Raw genomic sequence first — 24,869 nt, forward strand, 5'->3', positions numbered from 1 at the left:
TATGTAGTATATGTAGCTCTCTAAATAAATCTATCTTTACTCAAAAAAAAAAAAAAAAAAAAGACTGCGCTTTTAAAAAAGAGTCAATCTCTTAAATATACATATTACAGAATTTTCTGGTGAGATGACATGACATCTGACCGTTGATTTCCAATAATCTAGTGTAGTGGGGATGGGGACAGTGGGGTTATAAATGAAACAAGATTGGCCATAAATTGATAAATGTTGGACCCAGGTAGTCAATACATGGGCGCGCATTATTCCACTCTTTCTACTTTGTGTACGTTTGGAAATTGCTATAATAAAAAGTTTGAGTTCAATATTTATCCAATGTTTGGAGAGTGCAGTTGTTCAGAAAAAGGACACACAGGACACAAGACTAAATTGTTTTCTATATTTCACTTGCTTTAGGTCTTTTTTATTTTTTTTCTTAAACGGATTCTGTGAAATTGTGCATTTGAACACGAATATAAAAAGCAGTGTGTATTTATCTACAATCTTTACAGAAGCTTCTGGGTACCTCCTATACACTTCCAATTATAGCAATGAAAGTAAATAATCCCCCCTAATTTGGTCTTAACACTCAGCTGCTGTCACATTAATTGCTACCTTTGTGTAGCTGCTGCCCGCCTGTAGCCAGAGATAACATTTTAAAATACATTACTAGACAAGACAGACATTTTAGTGTCTAAATTCAGACGTTAACTTAGCAAGTTTTCCATTTTTCAGTAATTAAATTTTTTAGGTTAAAGATTTAAAATCCTGTCATTGACTTTGTTCTTTATTACGATCTGGGCATATTTTGCCTTAGAGGACTCTCTAGAACTCACTTTTTCCCCCTTCTTCAATCACCTTTATTTTTAAATATTTTTAGAAATTTGCAACTCTCACATTTTTGAAGTATCTGAAACAACTAAAATTGTCTAATATCTGCCTTGTGTGTGTGTGTGTTTGGCATCAAAAGAAAACGTTTTTATTTTGACTGCATATATTTAGAAATGCTACATGACAAACACTATCTTAAAACAAGGAAGATGAAGAAGAAATTACAAAACAGGAGATGGTGGTTGCAAAATCTCAAAATTTTCTAATCAATGAATTTAGCACTGAACTACTCTTAGGAATTTAGCACAAACTATAAATTAAGGATAAGGTAATAGAAATAATATGTAGTTTGAATGGGGTGTCTTGCTTAAGTTTTTTCAGTTTCTTTTTTTCCCATTTTTTACCATTTTTTTTGTTTGGTTTTGGTTTTTGTTTTTTGTTTTTTGTTTTTGCGCTTAGGTTTTCAAACCAACCAAAATTTATTCAGGTCAATATCCAGCAGTTACTTCTACATTGTAAACAGTAGCCAAATGTACAGAGAATTCTCATTGTCTCGAAAATCTCTACCAGGACAAATTTAGAGGATGCCTTAGGTCATAGTGGGCATTCAATTTCAACCAAAATACAACACTATAGACAGTAGTCCTAGGGGTTTCAATGGGGAAATTAGTTAATTACGAGATCCACGTTTAAATGCGGCTACCATTGGGTTATAACGCTCTACTAGCTGGAGTCGCTGACTGTGGCACCGATGTGGAACCAGGACAAACTAGGGAGAGCTGGGTGGGGGAGTCCTCCCCAGACGCGCGTGTGGTGCGGTGGTTGCGGGGGTCAGAGCCGGGAGCTGGGAGCTGAGTCATCCCTGCAGGTGGCCCCGGAGCCCTGAGCCCTCAAGGGGACTCCCTCCTCCTTGCTAGGAGCCCGATGCCCGATGCCCCCCACCTCCGGCCCCCGAGAGCGGCGGGCGGGGCAGCGGGAGCGCCAGAGCCCCGCGGGAAGGGCCCGGGGTCTCCCTGGACCCGCGGCGCCTGCCTGTGGCGCTGGTTGCCCTCCCTGAGCTCCTGGAGCTTTCTCTCCACCCCCACCGCCGCCATCCAGCTCGCCTGGGCTCTCTTCTCAAGGAAGAGGATCTCCTTCAGGTGACGGGGAGGGTTTTCCTCCAGGTGCTGGCCCAGGGCCTCGGCCATCTCCTCATAGGTGCTGCGGATCTGCTGCGTGGAGGCCACCTGTCCACTGGCGGCGGCCAGCTTCCTCTCCAGCTCTGAGCAGCGCGCTTCCTCCTCGCGCCACTTCTCCTGAAGCTGCGTTAAGTGACCCACGTGGACTCTGGGCAGCATCTGGAGCCTCTGGCGCGGCTACCGGATGTCACTGTGGAGCTGGGCGTTCTCCCACCGCAGACCTGCCTCCCCGGCCGGCAGACTGGCTGTTTGTCCCACGAGCTCTTCACTCATCCACTTTTCTTCCCCTGCTTGTCTGGCTCTTCCTTGAGGCTCCAGCTCAGGACCTGGACGGGACACTCCGATGTCACCCTGGACCCGCATTAGGTCACCTTCTGGACCGAGGGACCGATGGGGGGGGGGGCGCTGTGCTGCCCCTGCTGGCCTCTAGCGCTGCCGTCTTCCCCCCTCCCCCCAGCAATGTCCCAGGGGCCCAGGCGGGGGGGGGGGGCGGGGGGGGAGGCCCTCAGCAGGCGCTCAGCCAGGGACTCCAGCTGGCTGACCTTGTCCTGCAGGGCCCACTCCCTTCGGCGTTTGCCTCCTCCAGGCTTTCTTTCTCCTCCTCCTTCTCCTGGACTCGCTGCTTCCAGGTTGCGATTTCCCGGGCCAGCAGCTCTGGCCTTTCTGGAACAAGAGGCATTCCTTCAGGCCCTCCCTTCCTCTCCGCTGGGGCTGCTCCCCCGTGCTCTCTGGTGCCTGGAGGCTGGGTGTCTCAGCGGTCACTTGGGAGCGCTAAGGAGGTGGGCTCCTCCGAGCCTTTTCTAAAAAGTCCGCAGTGCCCTGAGAGGATGACCTGCTCAGGCTGGTGCTCAGAGCTGACACACACACACACAGTTTGTAAGAGTGGAGGACTGGCCTCCCCGCCGGGCGGCCTGCCGGCTCCCTCAGCCTGGGTCATGGGTCCAGCTGTCTTAGCCTCTTGTCCAGGGGCTTCATTGCTGGAAGAGCACCCCTCGCCTGGAATCTTCTCACTTTGGGAAGTGTGCCATCTCTTTATTATCAAGAGCAGCCCTGCCGCACACACCAGGGTCCCCCAGGGAAAGAGAAAGGTCAGGCTTTCCCAAACCAGCAGCAGAACACCCCACAGGTGCTCCACCATCAGCGGAGAATGCGGGCCTGGGGGCAGGGAGCAGGCCCTCCATGGCTTCCAGGGCCCCACAGCTCTGCCTCTGAGGCCAGGTCCTCTTGGCCACAACTGACCACTCAGAACCCTGCGGGTGTTCCATCTCCAGGTATAAACAGGTCCCTGAAGATGGGGGCTGACCAAATTTGGGCCAAGGGAGGGGAGGCCAGCCAGGTTCCAAGAAATGGTTCCCCCAACTTGGCTCTGGAGTTAGAGTGATGTCCCTTCTCCAGGCACTGGGGGAGAGGGAAGGGCTGATCCCAGCCTGGAGCTGGGCCACTCTGGCCCCCGCCTGGCCCCACAGGAAACCCAGGGGGTCAGAGAAGGGCCAGGCCAGGACCTTATCTGTGCACAAGGCAGGTCGGAGCCAAGTGGGGGGGCCCTGTCCCTGGGTGGGGGCCAGTTCTCCTGAGTGAAGGCAGAACTCATTTTTTTACCCAACACTGTTGAAAAGGTAGCTCCCCAATATTTTAACATTTCTAGTTACAAATTATATATATAATAAATATATCTCCCTATTTAGGGATATAGAATCTTAAGCTATAAGAATATCTTAAGATATTCTTGGGGGAAGGGTAGAGTAGAGTGCATGCTTAGCATGTGTGAGGTTCTAGGTTCAATCCCCAGTACCTCCTCTAAGAATAAATAAATATGTAAACTTAATTACCTCCCCCCCAACACACAAAAAAAGGATAGATAAACTTAAAAAAAAAAAGGATATTCTTACCACCAACCCCACCCCCCACCCCCTCCCCGGATGACCATGTGAAGACATAACTTGAACATGGCTGTCTGCAAACCAGGAAATGGGCTCTCCCCAGATGCCTAATCTGCCGGTACCTTGATCTTGGCTCTCTCAGCCTTCAGAACTGTGAGAAGTAAATTTCTGTTGTTTAAACCTCCCAGTCTATGATAATCTGCAGATGCAGCCTGAACTGAGGCAAGGAGTTTGGTGTTTTATAAGCCTAGAGAGCAATCTTGTGAAGTGATAATAAGTTAGGCAAACTTAGCTCTTAACTAAATTTAAGGACAAAACAGCTAAAGACAAAGTTGAAGTTATTTTGTCCATTTCAAACCATGAAGAAATGGGAGTATCTATCAATTTAAAATGTGTTGTTTCATGCTTCTGGCTCCTCGCTACTAGATAATGCTCCTTCCTCCTCTTAGTTAATAACATGCATATCTAAAATTAAGCCTCTTGTGTTGCCTTGGATTCTGTTACTTTAAATAGGCACCCGCCAGATTATAATTTTTACTTGTTTGAAGATTGTTGGAGTCTGATATTAATTTCTTTCCTGCCAAAAAAATCACAATGGGCAAGCTGGAAGTCAGAAACAATTATTCAGGATAGTACAATTAAATTGGCTTTTCTCCCGGCATCTTTCTTGTTACCTTTAATTATCACTGGAGCCTGAAGTTCAAGGAAATAGTCATAGGAGAAGAATTCTTAAAAAAAAAAAAAAAAAGAGAGAGAGAGAAAGAGAGAGACCATAGTTTTCCTAAAACATATTAGGTACTTTCCACAGTATATTCCAAAAACTATTACGTAACGTAAAACTGCTCCCTAGAAATGATGGAGGGGGTTATACACTTGAAGGGTAACAGATGCTTAGAAGCAACTAAGGTGAATAAACATCCTGAAATTTCTTCCTATGATTTCAAGCCTAATTCAATGATGAGATTATGTCTAAATTGCCAAGCTTAAAATAATTGCCTCATGAATAGTCATATTGATTATGACTGAAAAACACAGAGGGTCTGTGTTCTATTTTTAGTTTAGATGTATGCTCTCTGTTGAGGAAGCTGAGGGATGCATTTAGTCAATTTTCTGAAAGAATAAACTGATGTGTGGATGTGAGGAAAGAGAAAACATTTCCTGACCTCCATAAGCTCTCAGCCACACAAGCCGGAGAGAAAAGACTTATGTATCTGAATTACTTAATACTGCAATACTAAATTGTATGGGGCTAATTACAAGTGCCTCTGAATTCAGAGTGGGAGAGAACAGATGAGTGAGATTTCTGTGATTTAATAAAAAGAGGCAATAGAAATTGTATGTGAGGTCTGGGACTGAGACCTCAGGTTTAAATTCTGGCATGTGGTAAGGGTCTAAAGATGCTGGATCCAAAATATACCCAAATCAAGATCAGTAGTTTTATTTAGTGGGCTCTTCAGTTCCGTGCTTTCAACCGTGATTTTTATGGTTGAAACTGAGGAAGATGACAAATTTATAACATGGAATTGAGTTCATCACTGAATAGCCAAATTAAATGTTTTTGATGACTGCAATTTATACGTACATAAACATATATACTTTGCTACATTTTGACATTTTATAGTTACTTATATTTTAAAAAATTTTTATTGAAGTGTAGTTGATTTACAATGTTAGTTTCAGATGTTATAGTTAACTTATATTCTTTTTTATTTTTTATTCTTTTTAGTTAACTTATATTCTCAAGACTATTTTGGATCTCATGTGCAATATTATAAATCTATAGGACATTTTGATATGTCACTAGAATGCTGCCTGGCATATAGTAGGCACTCAATAAGAATTGTTGAATAATAAATGAATTATCAACATTCATACTCCATTACGCATGCATGTACATAAATGCATATATGAATATATCTATAGTTATTCAAATCAGTCTTAAGAATAAGTCAATAAAACAGTTACAAGTTTGAGTTATTTATATAAGAATAACTATAATTCACAATGTTGGTAGTCTTTTCTTACAGAAAAATACACATATGCACTTAAAAAGGAAAGGTTTTTGAATTACAAAAAAATTGATGCTTTTGTAAAATTTTTTTAGCAATTTATAAATTTCACATTTAGAGTGATGAAAAATAAAGTGGAAGCCTTTCATATTTTTAAGTACAAACATGTATATATGGTTTGTTTTTAATACAAATAGGATCATATTATATATTTTTCTTTCATGATTTTTTTATTCAACTGTATATTAGATAAATTTTTTCCATCAGTGAAGCCTCATTCTTAGCATTATATCACATAGATGTATCAGAATTTATATAACTATTTCCTTTTTATAGAAATAAGGTTGTTTCCATTTTTTTAATATAATGAACAATGTTTCAGGGAATATCATTGTACATGTATCCTTTGCTTGTCTATTTTGTAGGAGAGATTCTGAGAAGCAGACTTGATGAACCAAAATTTACCAGTGTTCTAAGTTTTGATGGCAAATCTGCATCTTAATCACTATTCTTACATTCTCAGTCTTGGTTTAGTGAGAAGGAACCCATCCAAACAAGGAAACTATGCCCTACAGATGACTGCTAAGTTACCTTCCTCATCCTATGGGCCCTGATTCTCAGTGGGGAGCCTGCCCTAGCTGCCAAAGTCTCTGGTGGCTGATCATTGTCGCCTCCTTAAGCAGAGACAGCTCTGGGATTTTCCCCAGATCATAGAATTATATGTTCTTTCCTTCTAGATTTCGAATATGCATTTTTCTTAAATTGGGAGAGATCTATCACCGTCCTTATCTTGGGAGCATACTTTTAGCTGCAAGTAAAAGAAAATAACTCAAACTGGCTGAAACAATACAAGGAACGTATTGGCTCACAGTAACTGACAAATTCGATGCTGGGCAGACCTCTTGTGTGATGTGATCCAGAGTTTAGGATATAATCTGCTTTTCAGGGTTTCTTGTGGCTCTGCCCTCCACGGTACATCGGCTTCATCCTGGGCCTGGCTTTCCTTGTAGGACTATCAACAATTCTGCATACTTCCTTCATTACATCCAAGATGAGAAGAGGGTGTTCCTTCTTCCGACCATTGAATGAAGATCCCGAGCCTCACACTAATTAGACCAGCTTAGGACAACTGTCCGTCTCTGAATGATTAACCCTTAAGAGGGAGGTAGGGTCACAAAGCCTCGTCCTAGAGGTAGCAGTAAGGCCAATCCCACCCAAACATCAGTGCTACACAATACAGGGAGGGGAATGGATTCTGGTTAAACAAACACTCCTTAGGGAGGAACCTCTTTTCCTCTTGCAGCCTGTTTCCCTGCGGAGGGAAGTCTACTACTGTAACACTCATGGTCCCTCCTTTACCCCTTGCTTACTATTCTCCTAAATGGTGGGTAGCTAAGTCTGATACTCACGATCCTCAATTCTCCACTGAACGCAGCTAATCTAATTAAAGGTTGCAAGTGTTGAAGATTCAGCGATTTTCTTCCTACCTGGAGTTACATGAGACTAGGGCACTAGGGTAAATGTAGATGCTCTACAGGCTCAAAAATTCCCTTCTGTGTGTCTGACCTGGGGGAAGATTTTTGAACACAAAATGCAATTTACCAATAGTTGAAAAAAAAATAAGCTTATGACTTTTTAATATAGTTTTGCTATTGCTTCAAGACATAGATAAGGTACAATTAGCTATTATAGGTTTATGTATTTATATTTATACAGAGATCTTGAAAACATATACAGGATTACAGCTTCCCTTCTCTTTCGAATTTGGGGCTGGGTGGGTGTCTATAGTGGGCTTTATACCTTTTTGTCTGGGGTAGCCTGAAGGGTTTGCCTGATCCTTTCTACTGATAGTCTCCAGGCCAAATCACACACATATGTGCACTTTTGCTACAAGTGCCAGAATCCCAATTTAAATTAGCTTAGGTGAAAAAATTCAAACTCATGATGAGAATAGAGGATGCTTGCTCCGTTTGTCGTCTCTGTCCTGAATGTCAGCCTCATTCTTCTCTCTCCCTGCAGGCTGTCTCTCTTCACACAACAGAAGCATGACCACTGCTATCTCCTGAGGTTTTCAGCTTACAGCGTTGGCCTCCTGCAAAGACACCACCTCAAATCCCTGGGTCCCAGGTCCAAGACCACCCGGAAATTGCTTATTGGTCCAGCTCGGGCTGCAAGCCTTTTTCTAGACCAATCAACTGTTTTGGGAGGAGGGAGAGGTGTGTGTGTGTGAAGTTGTATCATATCATTGTAGCTGCTTGGAGAACAATTTGGATGGAATGAAAGGAAGGGCGTTCTCAGAAGTAAGAGGCAATCCTGAGAAAACAAGTACACGTGGATCTACTACACTATTATTGGGGAAAAAGTGTGAAAGAATAGGACTAGATGGTGAACAGGAGCTAATGCTGGGTATTTTATGTGCAGTAAAGGAAGAAAAGAAGGTCTGGAGATTTCATTGAGAGCATAAGGAAACATTCATGTGAAACCTTAGATAAGACAAACAGACATACTCAAAATGCTGACAAATGTTATGACTTATTTACTTTCAAATTCAGTAAAAAAAAATAGATGAAACAAAAATGGCAAAGAGAAAACCTCCCCCAAACAAAAAACTAGGTGATGGGCATATAGGTGTTCATTATTCTAGTCTTTCTGCATGTTTGAAAATGTTCATTATAAAAAGAAAAAAAAAGAACCAAATTCTGAAGTGGATCTCTGAGAAGAATTCGTAAGCGGCACAGAAGGGAAAGATTAATTAACTCAAGTGAAGCGATTGCACAGATTTATAGACATCAGAACTGAAAAAGGCCTTAAGATATCCTGCAATCCAGACTTGTAGACTTTGCTCCTGGTCCTGGTTTGGGTAAGTCACTGAAATTCGGTGGGACTTAAAACATTGCAAAATCAAAGTGCTGGCTTAGCTGATTTCAAATATTCTGTGTTCAACTCACTGAGACCTAGCTAAGACTAGCTATCAGTTATTACAAAGGTAGGTAGAAGAGTCTAAGAGAGTCACCCCCACTGGCCTGGCATTCAAAGCTCTTCATGCTCTGACTTCAACTGAACTACTGTCCTCTACATACGTTTATACCCCAGTCATTTCTTCTGTGTCTGGAATGTTTTCCTTTTCATCTCTTCCTGAGGAACTCGTCTTCCTCTTGCAAGGTCATCTCAAATATTACTACTTTCACGATCTCTTACTGGATTCTCTAAGAAAATTGGACCCTCACTTTGGTATTTTAATTATTTTTGGAAAATATTTTCCTTCCTACTAGGCTGTGCCCTCCTGATGAAGAGGGACCATGTCTATTAGTTTCATATTCTCAAAACATTAGCATCATGACTTACATAAAAGAGATTTTTGATAATATTGGACTTGTTGTAAAAGGTAGAAACAGACTGATGCAAAATTGTGAGTTGGCTGTTTTGCTACCAAGCTCTTACTGGCATAAACTAATCCTTTTTTGAAATTTTTTTTTACCAGTGAGTTATAGTCAGTTTACAATGTTGTGTCAATTTCTGGTGTACAGCACAGTTCTTCAGTCATACATGAATATACATATATTTATTTTCATATTTTTTTGCCTTGTATTGTTTGTTTTATGAAGGGGAGGTAATTAGGTTTCTTCATTAATTTCTGCTTGGAGGAGGTACTGGGGATTGAACCCAGGATCTCTTGGGTGCCGAGCATGTGCTCTACCGCTTGCGCTATACTCTTCCCCCAAACGAACCCTTTTTTGGAAACTAATGCTGAGGAATATGATTACTGATTTTCCAAATAACTTTTTGTTATGGTAAGATTTTCTCAGAAAGCTAAAACCCTGGCAGAAGGAAATACCACTCAAGATTCTCTTTTGTTGGACTTGTGATTATTTGGTTTTGTGCTATTTAGAGGTTAAAGTTGGGATGATTGTTTCCACTGCAGGTTCCCAGTCAGGCAGCTTATGTACAGTGGAATGACAGCGGAATGGAAGGCAATTCTCTAAGTATTTGAGCAATGATCTGCTGCCTCTGAAGGGCTCTCTGGTAAAACCTCCAACAGAGGGCATGATTTACGCTTGGGAAGGCTGAGCCTTGCCAGGGTCTGCTGCCTGCAGGATGCACAGGAATGAGGACCTGACTGTGCACTGTTACCCTAGTGGCACATCATATGGTGACTCTGACTACTGGTAAAATGTGGTCCAATGATCAGCTGGGGCTCTGAATAGTTACTTTAGCAATTCCCTTCTCACTTGGTTGTATGTGTGGATGGCACAGTGGAGGTGAAGGATGGTACAGACAAGGGTTGTCTTAGCATGGCAATGGGCATATGATCTCTCCCCTCCTCAACACAATTTAAATATTTTGGAAGATTTCTTTTAAGTCATTTTTGTTCACTGAGCTAATTCATTTCTATGTCATTATTTTAGAGGAAAACATGTATGCAATGATACATAGTTAATTCCTGTTTATCCTTTCAACTTCTGTTTGATTGCAGCTTAATGTGAAATATACCTACGCAGTGCCATTCTGAAGCGGTAATTAGGAACATACCCAGGTATTTTCAAATTAGACTTTAATCTTGTAATGTGTGACTCTTCTCTTGAAAGCTTTAGGGAAGATTTTAGAGATTTTGTCTATTTTGAGGAAATGTACATAACACAATTGAATGCATTCTGTTTGGGCTTCTTTCTATTTTTTCATCTTAAAAACACTAAATGTAGGGCTTACAAGCTCCTAAGTCAGTTACTTTTCTTTTCTTTTCTTTTTTTCATTGTAGTCAGTTTACAATGTTGTGTCAATTTCTAGTGTACAGTGTAATAGTTCAGTTATACATACATATATTCATTTTCATAATCTTTTTCATTATAGGTTATTACAACATATTGAATATAGTTCTCTGTGCTCTACAGCAGACACTTGTTGTTTATCTGAGGTAAGCCTTCAGCTGAACAGGGACACCGCAAACAGCCCACTCTCTTAGAAAGCACCTAAGTCAGTTACTTTTCAAAGGAACAAAAAGTGAAATGTCCCTTGGCTAGGGCAAACAGTAAATGAGTTTTCTGCTGTGCTTTGTTTTATTAGTCTAGAATCTAACATTCTGTAAGGAGCCACCACCAAAGATGAGGGAAACACGTACACATCCTGTCACTCCCTCTCCTCATTAGTGTAATTGTTTTACACATTTCAGTGCTCTATGAGAAAAAGCAGTAATTGTAGTAATAGCAAATTAGCATATGTTCATAAATATGTTACTAGATATCAGAGTTTCTGAGTTTTCCTAGTAGCATCAACAATTTGTTACTACCTGGATAACCATCCTTCTTTCGTTTACTCAAGAAATATAAATTGAGGGACTAGGTGGGACCAGGGTTCTGTTAGATGCTAGAAATAGGATGAACCAAGAGTGTGACTCCAGCTCGGTGGAGCTCACAATTCAGCTAAGAAGACAGACAAAGAAGAAGTCCTCATAAAAGTTTTGAGGGAAAAGTGCAGGGTGCAATGGGAGATAAAGGTCAATTACCCAGGCTGCGGCTCACTATGACTTTTTTTTTTTTTTTTTGATTCTTGTTACATTTCAAACTTGAAAGTAAGGATGCAAGATATAGTAAATATCTTACAGGAAGCTCATTAGTCAGTCAAATAATTGAGGTTCGTTCTCTCAGTCCATCTGCCTGGAAGGATTGCTTGTGTGTCCACCAGAGGTGTTCAAGATGCACCCTCCTCCCCGCCCCCTTACGCCCAAATCCGGAAAGAAGAGAGTAGGGAGTGGTGTGGAAGGGATGACAACGTGGAGGGGGGGATGGATTCATTTTTTCACCTTTCAAAGGAGTAGGAACTAGTTGGTGAGCTCGTTCTTGAAGAAAGGTCAGAGGAAAGAGAAGCGTAAGAAAGCCTTGTGAAGAGCAGAGTTCAGGGTCTAATTCCTGTTGCCTTATCATCCTCCAGTTGTACCTGCAGGGAGAGCTGATAACGTCAAATGAGTTCAGAGCTGGGGAACTGGAGCGCCTTGGCTTCTTTACGCTGACCTGGAAAATGTCAGGATAAATTACGGAATGGGTTGTTTAGGGGAGGTTGGCAATTGTAGTCCTTTTAGAAGTCTCAAAGCTTTGTGGATATTGAGGGGTTTTGTTTTGGTTTTTGTCCCTCCTCACTATTGAGTTGGCGCCAATTCACTGAGGAAGGATGGCTTGTAAATGGGGCTGAGAGCTGAGGGGAAGGAGTCAAGGACTAGGATCTTACAATGAGATAGGCATCTGCACTTGTTACAGTTCAAAATATGCTGATGGTCCAGACCGTTGTGGGAAATAATTTCAGAGCGGCCGTTAACCTTCCCCCAAACTGCATTTCTTTCTTCCGTCCTTTCTTTTTTCTTTCTTCTTTTTTGTTTAAATTAGGGTAGGTAGCATCCAGTTTAGAAGACAGAATCCCGCTCTGCAGCTAAGCCTCTCGCTGGGTGGCGCAGGCCCGGAGGCGTGTGTGTGGGGTCGCCCCTGCGCCGCAGTCCCGGCCGCCGGGCACGGATCCCGCCCGCGCCCCTCGCTCCCTCCGACCCGCTGGGCGCTCGTGCGCGCGCGCACCGCCGAAACGCGCGCCCCCGCCCCCCGCGAGCGCGCGCCCGCCCTCCCCGCGCTCCCACAGCCCGAGCGCCGCTCAGCTGACCGGCGGGCGCCAGACGCCGCGGCTCCCAGCTCGCGAGCGCAGCTGCGGCGGCGCGGGCCCCTCACGGCGACACTCCCCCCTGCGCGCCCCTCCCCCACGCGGCACCGGGATCCCGACCGGCTGGGCGCGAGCCCGCGGCCGCTGCCCCGGCGCCGAGCGAGGAGCGAGGCTGCGGCGACCAGCGGCGGCTGCGCGGCCATGGGCGCACCCGGGTCGCCCTAGGACGGGCGCGCAGAGACCGGAGCCGGAGCGGCAGCCTCGGCAGCGGGCCCTCCCGGGCGGCGGCGGCGGCGGCGGCGGCGGCTGCTGGAGCAGCGCGGCCGGGATGAGCGGGAGCGGCGCGGCGCCCGGCCCGGGCTCGGGCTCCTCCCCGGCCGCCTGCCGCTTCGCGCACTACTTCGTGCTGTGCGGGATCGACGCGGACAGCGGGCTGGAGCCCGACGAGCTGGCGGGTAAGGCCGGGCTGCGGTGGCGCGGGGCTCCCCTCAGGGACGCGGGGGGCGCTGCGGGGACGCGCGGGAGGCGGGGTGCGGGCTCCAGACAAAGTCAGCTCCTGGCGGCGCCCGCTCTCCGGCCGGCGGGGCTCTCGGGCGGAGATTTAATGACATTGTTATTTATTCTGCGTGCAGGGTGCGCTGCTGAGCCCGCGGGCGGCCGCCGGAGGCTGCCGCCTGGCGGGCGCGGGGTTATTAATAACGGGCGCGGGGGCAGGGGCGGGGGCGGCCCCTGAGGGCACAGCCCCCGCCCGGCGCGCCGGCCCCCTCGCCCGCAGCTGCCGGCGGAGGCGGCCCGTGAGTCACCGGGCGCGTTAACTCCCGGCCTCGCTGCGCTCCCGCCGCTCCCGCCCCCCCCCCACCCTCCGCCCGGGCCGCTAAGTTTCAGCCCCTGCACGTGACGCGGCGCCCCCGGCCCCCTCGGGGAGGGGGCGTCGGAGACCGCGGGGTCCGCGCCCACCCAGGCGGCGGTGGCCGGCTGGGCGGGCGCCGGGCGGGAGGCTGGTTGGACTTCATCCTTGACTGTCGCCGGGCTGCGCCGCCGCCCGCCTCGGGTTCTGCGATGACGGTCGAGTCACCTTTTGGAATCCTGTCGATTTGGCAGTGTCACGGGAGCAGGCGAGGATCTTTGAACGCTCGGGACCGGGCACGACGCTTTGTTGGCGCTGCCTGCGCTGCCCCCGAGTTTAAGTAGTTGGATATTTCCCCTCGGTTGGGTGCGCCGTGTGTTGCTGCCTGGGTTTTCCCGGAGGGGCTTCGGTCCGTGCTCTTGACTCATTTGATGGCGCAGTGCGGGGCTGAGCTGGGGAACCGACGCTGCAAAGAGGGGGCCGCTCAAGGATGGTGGTGGAGGGGGCGGGGGCGGGCGCGCAGTGTCGGGAGGAGGCCCCGAGAAACCTCTGATTTTATTTTTCACGCATTTTCTTTCTCCTTGCCTTCTTGGGATCTGAACCTGGATTTTTTTTTTTTATGGGTGAGACAAGTGACATCTACCGCTTGAACTTTATCTGTGTCACTTGTAAACACTTAGGTCATAGCCTTTCGGAACAGCTTCTTTTGGACATAGCATTCTTTCTTGATTGCACCAATGTGTATTTTTTTTCCCTTTCCTTTTTGGAGGTGGGGCACTGGGAAGAATGTGTTAAATAATAGTCAATAAACAACAACCGTTCAGCTTTAAGATACAGTACCCATCAGCCCACCTCTTAGCTAAGTGAGTATCTTAAGTCAGCCGCACAGCAAAACATTTTCAACAAAACCTGTGAATCTGTTTTTTTTGGAAGAGAGGGATGAGTACTGGGTTTTTCTGTATGTGTAATTATATAATCATACTGTTTTTTTCAGTTAAGATTTCATGTACATAATAAGAATGGCTATGTGAAGGGTCAATGAAGTTAAAAAATGTTTGCAGAGAGATTTGGGAACATTCCTTTTTTGGGATCGGTGAAGGGATTATTTTATTTTTCTAGAATTCCTTTTTCCTTAAACATTTCCCTAACCATTTGTGGCACTGGGTCACTTGGAGACCTTCTGTCAGTGGCGACCGATGACAGGGAAAAGCCTGTATTTTTTTTTTTTTTTCTTTTTCGTCTCATCTATCTGCCTAGTAAAGCTGGAACAACACCTGTAGGTGTGGCCTGGGACTCTTTGGGCATAGTGTAAATGGCTTTAACAAAATTAAACAGTAGAACATTTTTAATGCATTTTTTAGACGCAAACTGGCTTATTTTGCAATGCAGTGTGTGTGTGGGTGATTGTTTGGGACTTCTGCTCATACTTGGTGTTTTGAGGTAACAGTATCGCCTGATAATACTTAATTAAATCATTCATTCATTCATTCAGTAGATAGTTTTGGAAGCCTTTGAATGTAGATTGTGTCCTAGGCACTGGAAACAGCTGTAAACAAAGCAGTCAAAAATCCCTGCCATCATAGAGCTTCCATTCTAGTGTAAACAAGTCATAAAAATATATAGCTTGCCAGAGGTTGAAAAGTGCTGTGAGGAAAAATAAAGCAGGGAAATGCGGGTAGAACAGTGCTGGCAGAATGGTGGGATTGGTGGGGTTATGATTTTAATAAGATGGCTAGGGAAGACCTCACTGATAAGGTAATATTTGAACAGAACCCTAAAGCAGGTGAGGAAGCAAGCCATGTGGATGGTCTCAGGGGACAGCATTGCAGGCGGAGGAAACAGGACATACAAAGCCCTGGGGTGGGAGAGTACCTTGTTTTGCAGGTAACAGCAAGTGAGGGGGAGATTGGCAGATACAATCATTGAGAAAGGGTAGGGGAGATTCTCTGGGGCCTCATAGACAATTGTGAGACTTCTACTGAAAACTGCTGAAAGGTTTTGAGTAACGTAATGATGAGATCTGATATATCCTCTAAAAAGATGGCTGTGGTTGCCAGGTTGACTAGGCTATATTGGGGCGAGAATAGAGAGACCAGATAGGAGGCTCTTTTTCACTATTTGAGGTGAGAGTTGGTGGCTTGAACCAAGGCAGTAGCAGTGGTTAGAAGCTTGATCTATTTTGAAGGGAGAGACAGCAGGACTTGGTGATGGGTTGGATATGGTATTCACATTCAAAGAAAGTGATGGAAGATGACTTCAAGCTTTTCTGTGGAAACAATGATAAGCATCTCAGTTTACTGAAATTGGCAGACTGATGGAGAAGTTGGCTGGAGAAGATGAGTTCAGCTTTGGACGTGTTAAGTTTGAGGTGCCCATTAGACATTCAGATGGAGATAATCAAGTAGGCAAGACATCTCTCAGGGGTGTAAATTGATTTTTAGATACAAATTGGAAGCCATGAAATTGGGTGACATCACCCAGGGAGTGAGTGTAGATAGAAAAGAGAAAAAGGCTCAAGGATTGAGTCCTTGAGAGATTCCAACATTCAGAGGTGGGGAGGATGAGGAGAAAACCCAGGAGATTAACAAGTGTGCTCATTGAGAAGAGAGGAAAACAAGAGAATGTTGTATCATATTTCCAACTAATAGTCTTCTTAACTTTGTCCACAGAGCTACATTTGGGGATCCGGAAACAAGGCTAATGAGTTAGGCAAATTAATCAGAAGGTTGTTTCTGTTTTGACGCATTAATTTCAAAATTAATGATAGTTAAGTTTCTGTTTTACTTCTTTAGAACTGATCTATTTTTATCACAGTTTCTTACCAAGTTGTCACCTTGCCGGTAGGTCTTAATTGTCTTCTGTTAAAGCAATTGGTAGAATTTATGTTTATTGACCTTTTTCTTAACATATGCATATTCCTAGAATTCACACTCTGCAGGTGGTGGGACATTGGTATCAAAATGAGGACACAGACTGTCTGATGAAGTAAGAGACAGACTGAGACCTTATGGGAAATGAGACTTTGTGATAAAGTTACCAGGGCTTTAGAGTGTTTTTTAGATGCTTCTCCAGTAAGGCCCTGCTTTACCAGCAATGGTAGACTTCTTTCATTTCAAATAGGTCTTTGAAGTATATATAAATTTAAAAATATTTTCAAATGGAGGACCTAGAAATTTGACGGAGATGTCTCCACATGCTGATACACCGGTGTTGTCTATTGGCCTTCCTCTACCACATCTTAGCCGTTGTGCTGCTAAGTATGTTCTCCTACTCACTGTGTGTTTTCAAGATGCACTTTATCCATAAACAGAAGTATCCCCATAAACAGAAGTAGCCCTTAAATGTTAAAGCAGAAATATATAAATTTCCTTTAATGTTAAAGATATGAAACGGTTTCAAACTGATTATTTCGTAAAGGAGAAAGGAGATATAAACAGAAGTAAGCCATTGGAATTAGTTGATGTGAATGGATGCCGGTGACATTTTGAAATTTTCCTTTTTGCCTCTCATTTCCTTTAAGCCCTAGTTGTAGGAATTAATATGGATTGATTTACAGCAACAAATCTTTCAGGCAATGGAAAAATAAAGGATGTAATTAGAGCTTTATTTAAGTGACATAAATATGCAAGCTCCCCAAAGGGGAGAGTGATCTTTACCTCCTTCTTTCCTTATAGTCCTTGGTGTTTAATAAGTGGATGAATATAGAGTTTACTGCACAGACCTTTGTTTGGAGATCTTCCTTGGTGCCTCCAGCTATTTATTTTTAGCTTGGATTGGTTTCCAAAAGAGCTTAGAGGCAGTGGAGACCATGGTCTAAAGTCACATGTAAAGCTTGGTTGAGACTGAGGGTGCCATGCCAAGATAGTGCTGGAAGGGGCCGTAGACTTCATTAACAGTGAAGACACCAAAGTCGAGAGATTTAAGGGCCGTCTCAGAGGTCACATTGGACCAACGCAGACACTGGACGAGCCTGGCTGCTCGAGTACTCGATGCTCCATAGTTATTTTACTTAAGCTCAGAAAAAAGATGCACTTGTTTGAGTTCAGCAAGCATTTCGGGCTTGCCCTTAATCTAGACTGAATGTCACAGTCAAGACTGTGCTAAAGCAGGTGTTTCAGAAACCATGGCCAGGTGTCCAGGCGTGGCTGGGGTAGGGGCTGCCCTGACCTGGCCACCTTTGGTAGTGCCTCAGTCGTTAGCTTTGTTGGCATCTCTGGGCTGCAGTAGATGATGTTTGGGAGTTTGGAAGCTCTGGCCTGCTGACTCGGGGGCTGGGGAAGGAATAATACAAGGATCAGCCTCCATTCTGAGGGGCCAGAGAAGTTTCAAGGTCTAGTTGCTGTGGTATAGTGATAATTTGATTTTAAAACTCCGCTGGGGAAAAACTCTTTATAGGGAAATTGGCCTAACAGGGAGGGCAGCTGGGCTCCTGTGGTGACCCCAGGGCTCAGGCATCTGCTTGGTGGGTAAATGCAGAATGTGCCAGCATTAGGGAGCTCAGAAGCCCAGAGAAGGTGGGGAGGATAGACAGTGAGGGGAGGAGGGAAGGATGGAAGTGTCTTTGGAGGAGGAGAAAATAGGAGAAAGGGAAAGAAAGGGGATGGGAAGAGGGAGAGGAGGCCGGAGGATCAGAGTGCACGTAAGTGATGCCCACTGCTGAGGTGTGAGGCCTGATGGTGCTCAGATGCCTGCGTTTATCCCTTGGTTTGTATTTCCACTGCTGGTCACAGATACTATGGGAGTAATAAAAATAAATGTCTGGAATACAGTGCATTGTTAGTCATATTCTCCATGAAACTCCATATGGAAGAAAACACTTTCCTCTTCTATAATTTATCAGCAGGTAGAGGCAGTTCCTACAGGAGGTACTTAAATCAACTATACTTCAGGTTTTTTTAAAAAGGTGCTTTAAGGAGACATGTGCCCCATGTCCAGATCCTTAACCTTTTTTTTTAAGCATTTGTGCTGCTGAAGCGAGAACAAGATCCGTGGGCATTTTTGATTGATAACGACCTAAGTTTTGTTTGTGATAAAGCCATAAGTAGCCATTACACTTTGGATTAATTATTCAATGTTGAATGCTTAGCAGTGTGTCAGGTTGAGGAGTATGTAGCTGACAGTCACTGTTCTGAAGGAATCCACAATGAAGCAGCAGTAATGAAATAGCCAGCATTTATTCAGTACTTTATGTGTGCCGAGCACTGTGCTAAATGGTGCATAATTATTACCTCATTTAATCCTGACAACAACTGTAGGAGGTGGCTCTATTTTCTCTATTTTATAGATGAGGAAACTGAGGCTAGATAGAGGGTTTAAGAACGCTACCTAAGTTCCTATAAGAAGTGAGAAACCTGGGTCAAAAGTCTATGTGACATGACCCATCCATGCCAATAACCACTACATTTGCTGTCTCCTTAGCAGCATACACTGCGTTGTGCAGATGATAAATCTGCAGTGGAGGGACCCTACACGGATAACCTTGTGATCAAATGGGATTATCTTTTAACCCCTCTATACAGGAAAGCTATTAAGAGGGAGATGACTGGTCTTTATGACCTCACGTGGGTTGTCTCTTCTTAATTGGCAACAGTGATGCAGCGGCTTGCTTGCTTTCATTCATTCATCAAAAAATTAGAAGAGTATGTATTTCATGTTACTTTTGCTGTTATTAATGAATATTTATAATGATATTAGTATGTAAATATAAGGCATTTACTACATAAATAAAAGTGCCACGTTCAAAAAAATTTTTAAAGCTTTTTGTTGCTAGGATTTTATCATCTACCTTTCTTAGCATAAATTACTTGTTCTTAGATAAGTTCACAGTGTTTAGAAAGAATGTTGGTTGCTTGTGGAACCATGGCTGGCGGGGCAGTCAGTGCAGTTGTTAGAGCTTCCTGGCCCCTAGGCTCAGACGGAAGGGGTGAGGGTGCTGGCTGAGGTCTCTCCTTAAGGGTATTTATGAATTCCATTCATGAGGGCTCCACCCTCATGACCTAAGCACTTCCCAGAGGCCTCCCATCCAGATACCATCACATTGGGGATTAAATTTCAACATGGGGATTTTAGGGGGGGCACAAATAGTCTCTTCACCCTGGTTGGCAGAGTTATTCACGATCTGCTCTGTGCCTGCCTTTCCTACCTTTCCTGTTACGTTGGTTTTCTTGTGTTTTTTATGTGTGTGTGTGTGTGCGCGTGTAGGTTCTTAAACACAGTGAACTTCTTGTCTCATGGCCTGTTCATCTACTGTTCTCTGCCTTGAATCCTTTTCCCCTAGGCCAGCATCGTCTATTATAACTGTAATATGAAACACATTTGTAGTTTTAAATTTTCTACTAGCCACGTTTAAAAAGGTAAACAAGTGATATTAATTTTAATGATGTGTTTTACTTATATATCTAGGATATTGTTTCAACATATAATCAACATAAAAATTGTTAATGAGATAATTTCACATTTTTTTTCTTCAAAGAAAAAAAATCTTCAAGATCCAGTGTGTATTTTCTGCTTACAGCACATTTCAGTCTGGACTAGCCACATTTCAGGGTTTTGGTGGCCACATGTGACAAGTGGCTACCCTGTTGGCACTGGAGCCCTGCATCTTTGCAAGATTGGCTTTTCCTTGTTCAGATCTTTGTACAAGTGTTACCTCCCCAGAGCGTCTTGCTAGACCACCTTGTATAAAGTAGTGTCCTTCCTCGGGCTGCCTGCCGCCCCCTGCGGTTCGCCCTGCTTTATTTTCCTCACAGCACTTACTGGTACCTGACAGTGTGTTGTAAATGCATTTGCTGGCTTTTCCTTTTTAATGTCAGTCTTCCCCATTAGATTGTTGGCTCCTAGAGAGCAGGACCTTGTCTCTCTTGTTTAGTACTGTACACCCTGCGACTGAAATAGTGCCTGGCCCAAACAGATTGTTTGAATAAATGAAAGATAATTTGAGATGGACAAATATAGGACATTTCCTTTCGTTACCAACAATAAAAGTTAGTATAATTGGTGTATGTGTGGGTTTTCTTTTTTTAATTGAAGTATAGTCAGTTTACAATGTTGCATCAGTTTCTCGTGTACAGCATAATAGTGCAGTCATACATACATCTATTTGTTTTCATATTCCTTCTCATTGTAGGTTCCTGCAGAATATTGAATATAGTTCCCTGTGCTATACAGTATAAACTTGTTTATGTGTGTTGTTTTTAATCTGTGAAGTGGAAAGTAGAGTTCTTTTTTAAAAGGTAGGCTTGAAATTGATGAAGAAGCAATACAATGGATGAATAATTAATTTTAAAAAAGATATATGTCAGCTTTGTGGAAAACTGCTAAAATTTCTTATGTCTATAATGTTTATTAGCCTATTCCTCCCCTCTTGAAATAAGCTATGTAAATAGATAAATAAAATTAATAATCTTTTTTTTTAAACACCAATTTTATGCAAGCAAGCATACAGGTACCAGCAAGGCTTTGATTTTTTTTTTTTTAAGCAGACAACATGTCTTATTTATTTATAAACTAGTGCGATGCCATGGGCACATAAATGGTGGGTAGTGTTCATGAAGTTTCAGAAGGTAGCTTCAGGTGTGGATTTAGAGGAATATCTTAGGAAGTTGCATTCAGTTTCCTTCTTTGTGGGCATCCACAGCAGTTTTGGGCATGGTCAGCCACGACAGTTCTCTTTGTTTTATAAAGTTTAATCCTTTGTATTTTTCCCCATTTGTACTTTGTCTTTATTGTACCTTGTATGATATTCTGTTCTGCCTGAGGCTTGATTTTTTAAGATAGCTCCATATAATAATCTCTTAGCCAGAGATTCCAAAAATTTTCAGTATGAGACTGTCTTCCACATTACTTTTTAAACAGAATACAAAGATAGCTGTTTTAGTGTGAGCAGCTAAGAAATGAGAATTCTAGGAATAGAAATGGAAGTATTTTATGTGCTGCTGAGACAGTACATCATAAGGCTAGAAAACTAGGAAACACTTGCCTTCTCCTTCATTCCTGTGCCTTTCCCAAGAATCGATGATTTTTACTGACTTTACTCTAAATTAAATATTGTGACTATTTTAATTAACATGGATTTCTTGAGTTAATACCTTCTATTTTTCTTTTATAAACTTGTATACATCACTGGTGCATTATTCAAATAATGCTTTTTAAAAACAACTTTCCAAGATATATGCTAGCACTATTACGTCAAAAGTAACTCCAGGAAATCACCTTTATATGATGAAGCTATGAAAATAGCTAACATTTATTGGGTCATGAACTGTGATTGGTGATTTATAAACATTATATTTAATCCTCACAATAACTTTTTAAAAAATGTTATTTATTTGTTTTTTGGGGGGAAGGAGGTAATTAGGTTTATTTATTTATTGTGTTTAGAGGAGGTACTGGGAATTGAACCAAGGACCTTGTGCATGCTAAACACGTGCTCTGCCACTTAAGCTGTACCCTTCCCCAATCGTCACAATAACTTGAAGGTATTACTCTCATCACTTTACAGGTGAAGAGGCTGAGAATCAGTGAGTTGTTACTCAAAGTCACAGAGACAATGAAGGCCAAGGCTGGAATTGCATCCCAGTGACTCTCTCTCACCACTGCCGTGCTGCCCTTCCATGTCCTCCAGACCAGCTGTCCTCAGCTGCTGGGGGGTGACACATTAGTGGGCCTGCCAGTTGTGAGCTGGGTCATAAAGTAATTATTAACAGTGGTTGAAGTACTGAGGTTGTAAATGATACGTATGTTTAAGTAAGTGGAAGTGAATTCAAGGTCTTCCCTCTAATGAGGTCACTCTTACTGCCATTCCTATGTGCTTTTTTTTTGGGTGGGAGAGGAAGAAGCGGCACTGGACGCAGCAAATTAGTAACTGTGGAGAGCCCCGCACGCAGTGGGAAAGCTGCCTCGTTGATGCTCCTGCTGAGCTAGTTCCTGACGAGCTGTCAGTACTTTCAGATTCATATTCTCTTAGGAAGACTGTTGCAAAAGGAGTCTGTTTGCTTCCCTTCCCTGTAGATTAAAAAAACAAATTTGTTCCAAGTCCAAGGACACACTTAGGAGTATGTTTTTACAGCACTCAACGCTGATCTGGATTGTTTCTAAATACTCTTATCAGTTATAAAATGTGATGGTCTTTAGGAAAGAGCTTTTAAACTGTAGAAAACAATAAAAAAATACGAGGTAGAACTGTAATTTTAGGGAATTTAAGTTCAATCCTGCTGTGGACTAGCAGGCCGAATCCTTAGATACAGCTTGTGGACCTCTAGGTTTTAAGCTGTGAAACTTAGTTGAAAGATAGCTTAAGTACTTGGTTTTCTAGATCCCAGAAGCCTTGTGATGAAAATCTATCTGTTTGGCATAATTTTCTCCTGCCCAGACTTAGAGAATCCAGGCTTTGAAGATCATGTTTTGTCACCCTTTCTGTCTTCCTCTTTTCTGCCACCCTCCTACTGTCATTTATTTAACACAGAAAATTATTGTCTAGTTTGAGGGAACATTCATGTAGCAGTGATGTCTAAGTTAAGTTCCCAGGAGCCTGGCCCAAGTTTGCTCATAGACCAGAGTTTTGTACCTTTTTTTCCCCTAGTGCCTTCTTCAGAGATCACCCTTATTTTCACCTTAGGCCTCATGAAACCACCTCCTGTTGCTCTTTTGGTCGTCTTTTCCCCTATAACAACCTGGAGAAGAAGAAATTTTTTTTTAGCAAAAATTTTCAATGTCTTAATTATTGTTAATAATCTCATAGTGAAGAAATTCAAAGGTTCAACTGAGTATTTCTGTTACCTCCATCCCCAGCAGAAGGAGGGAAGGATTTCTTATTTCCCACAGCTTTTTTAGGTTTCATGCTTTCTGTTTCTAGAATCCCTTCAGTTTCCTTCCTTTTCCATCTCTCATAGTCCTTTGGGAAAACAGGGACAATCTGCCAGATCAACAATATTCTTTTTATATATTAAAGTTACATTATTTTTTTCGTCTTGTCGATCAGGACTGAAATAGCAGGGCCAGATTGTCTCCCCCCCGGGCAGATGAGACATGAACTGTTTTGAGGGGAGCGAGCATCCCATGCTCTTATATAACTCTCTGACATGGGAGTCGTCCCTGTCGTAAGAATCAGCACCAGCATATCAGCTGGAATTCCATGAGAATGAGATACTGACTTTAATAAGAATGGTTGGAGCAGTAGGAATTCAGGACTGATTACAGGTTTAAAGCCTGCAGATGGTTCACTTCTGGGACCACAGCGTTTTGTTTTATTTTCTTCACTTTAAGTTTAACGCTAATTTTGAAGGAAATTTAAATGGCTGGGGTAACAAGATAACAGATTGTTTAAAAATGTTTCCCCATCTCCTGTCTCAAGGGTATTCTTTTTCTTAATAAATAAACTTTTGTCCGGATTTCAAAATATTCTGGCTCAGCTCCAGGGAAATGGGCTTTGAGACTTGACTCCGTTTGCTTTGTGTCATTGTTCACGAGAACAATGACTGTGATTTCACAGTTTTTAAAACACAAGCATTGGTATGACTGAGGTGGTTATGCCAAAGTGGGTTATTTTGTTTAGCTGTTCTCACTCCTGTCTGGCAGCGCGTATCTTCCATTGGCAGCCCTGGCTCCAGTTTGATTTTAAATACATACATGGAAGCCGTGTGGGCTCGAATGTAGAATCTTGTGTGTTCCTCATAGGGAAGGGCCGACAGGCCTTGTTTACTGTGAACCCCTTGTAAACCATCTCGTCCCTGGTGGAAAGGGCCAGCGGGGAGAGAGTTAAAGTCTGCGTGTGTGGCAGGTGGAAGGTGGTGGAAAAGAGAAAATTAAAACCACACCTGTTATTCCAAAATCCCCATTTCCTGATCTCCCCCTTACCCTTTTCTGTATGGAACACAGATTTTATGGTTAGAGTGTGAGAAATGGCACAGAGCTATCCAGACGAAGACCCTAGACCCTGGAGCCTCCCCTCCCCCCCCGATTTCACTGTGCTAGAGGGGTCATTTCAGAGCCACCTGTACAAATGTCACCCCTGCTGGAAGTTTAAGAGAATATTCTGTTCACTCTTCCCTGGAATGAAATCTCTAGATAAGAGTCAAAATGTAGCTTTTTGTGAATGTAGCCATAAGACTGAGAAGTGCATATATTTTGTTGAATCATTAGCGGGCAGAGGCCTCGATGTGAAATGTCTGTTGACATGTATGCACATTTAGTATTTATTTCTGTGCCCCAGTGAACTCTGTTGAATAGATCAGGTGACAGCTTTTATGCGAAAGTCAGTCTTTGAGGGACAGCTGAAGCATTGGTGTGTTACGTGTGTTAGAGAGACTGGTGTTTTTTTTCAATCTAGGGGAAAGAAGTAACTTCTTAAATTCCTTACTCTTAAAAATAAATTCTTTCATAAAATTTAGATTTGCTTTGGGACTTAAAGGAAATGCTTGTATTACTTTAGCGAGCATGACTGGATAGTTTTTGAAGGACTTCTGAAATAATGAGATACAGCCTCTTCTCAAGGGTG

At 43.3% G+C, this 24,869-nt stretch overlaps 1 protein-coding gene and 1 long non-coding RNA gene across 3 annotated transcripts in view; one reads left to right on the plus strand and one right to left on the minus strand.

The window, feature by feature from the left end:
* Positions 1-12,550: 12,550 nt before the first annotated feature.
* Positions 12,551-24,869, plus strand: part of DENND5B (DENN domain containing 5B) — a 157,147-nt gene continuing 144,828 nt past the window's right edge. For both annotated transcript variants that reach the window (XM_032473248.1, XM_032473249.1), the window contains exon 1: positions 12,551-12,983. In XM_032473248.1, coding sequence (XP_032329139.1) covers positions 12,857-12,983 — 127 coding nt within the window. In that variant the 5' untranslated portion in view covers positions 12,551-12,856. The remainder of the gene's footprint in view (positions 12,984-24,869) is intronic.
* Positions 21,711-23,960, minus strand: LOC116661342. Its single transcript, XR_004317224.1, has 3 exons — positions 23,153-23,960; positions 22,941-23,046; positions 21,711-22,378 (listed from the first exon to the last, which is right to left on the minus strand). It is a non-coding gene; the product is annotated as an uncharacterized LOC116661342 (long non-coding RNA).

Source organism: Camelus ferus, chromosome 34 (genome assembly GCF_009834535.1).
Source record: "Camelus ferus isolate YT-003-E chromosome 34, BCGSAC_Cfer_1.0, whole genome shotgun sequence".
NCBI lineage: Eukaryota > Metazoa > Chordata > Mammalia > Artiodactyla > Camelidae > Camelus > Camelus ferus.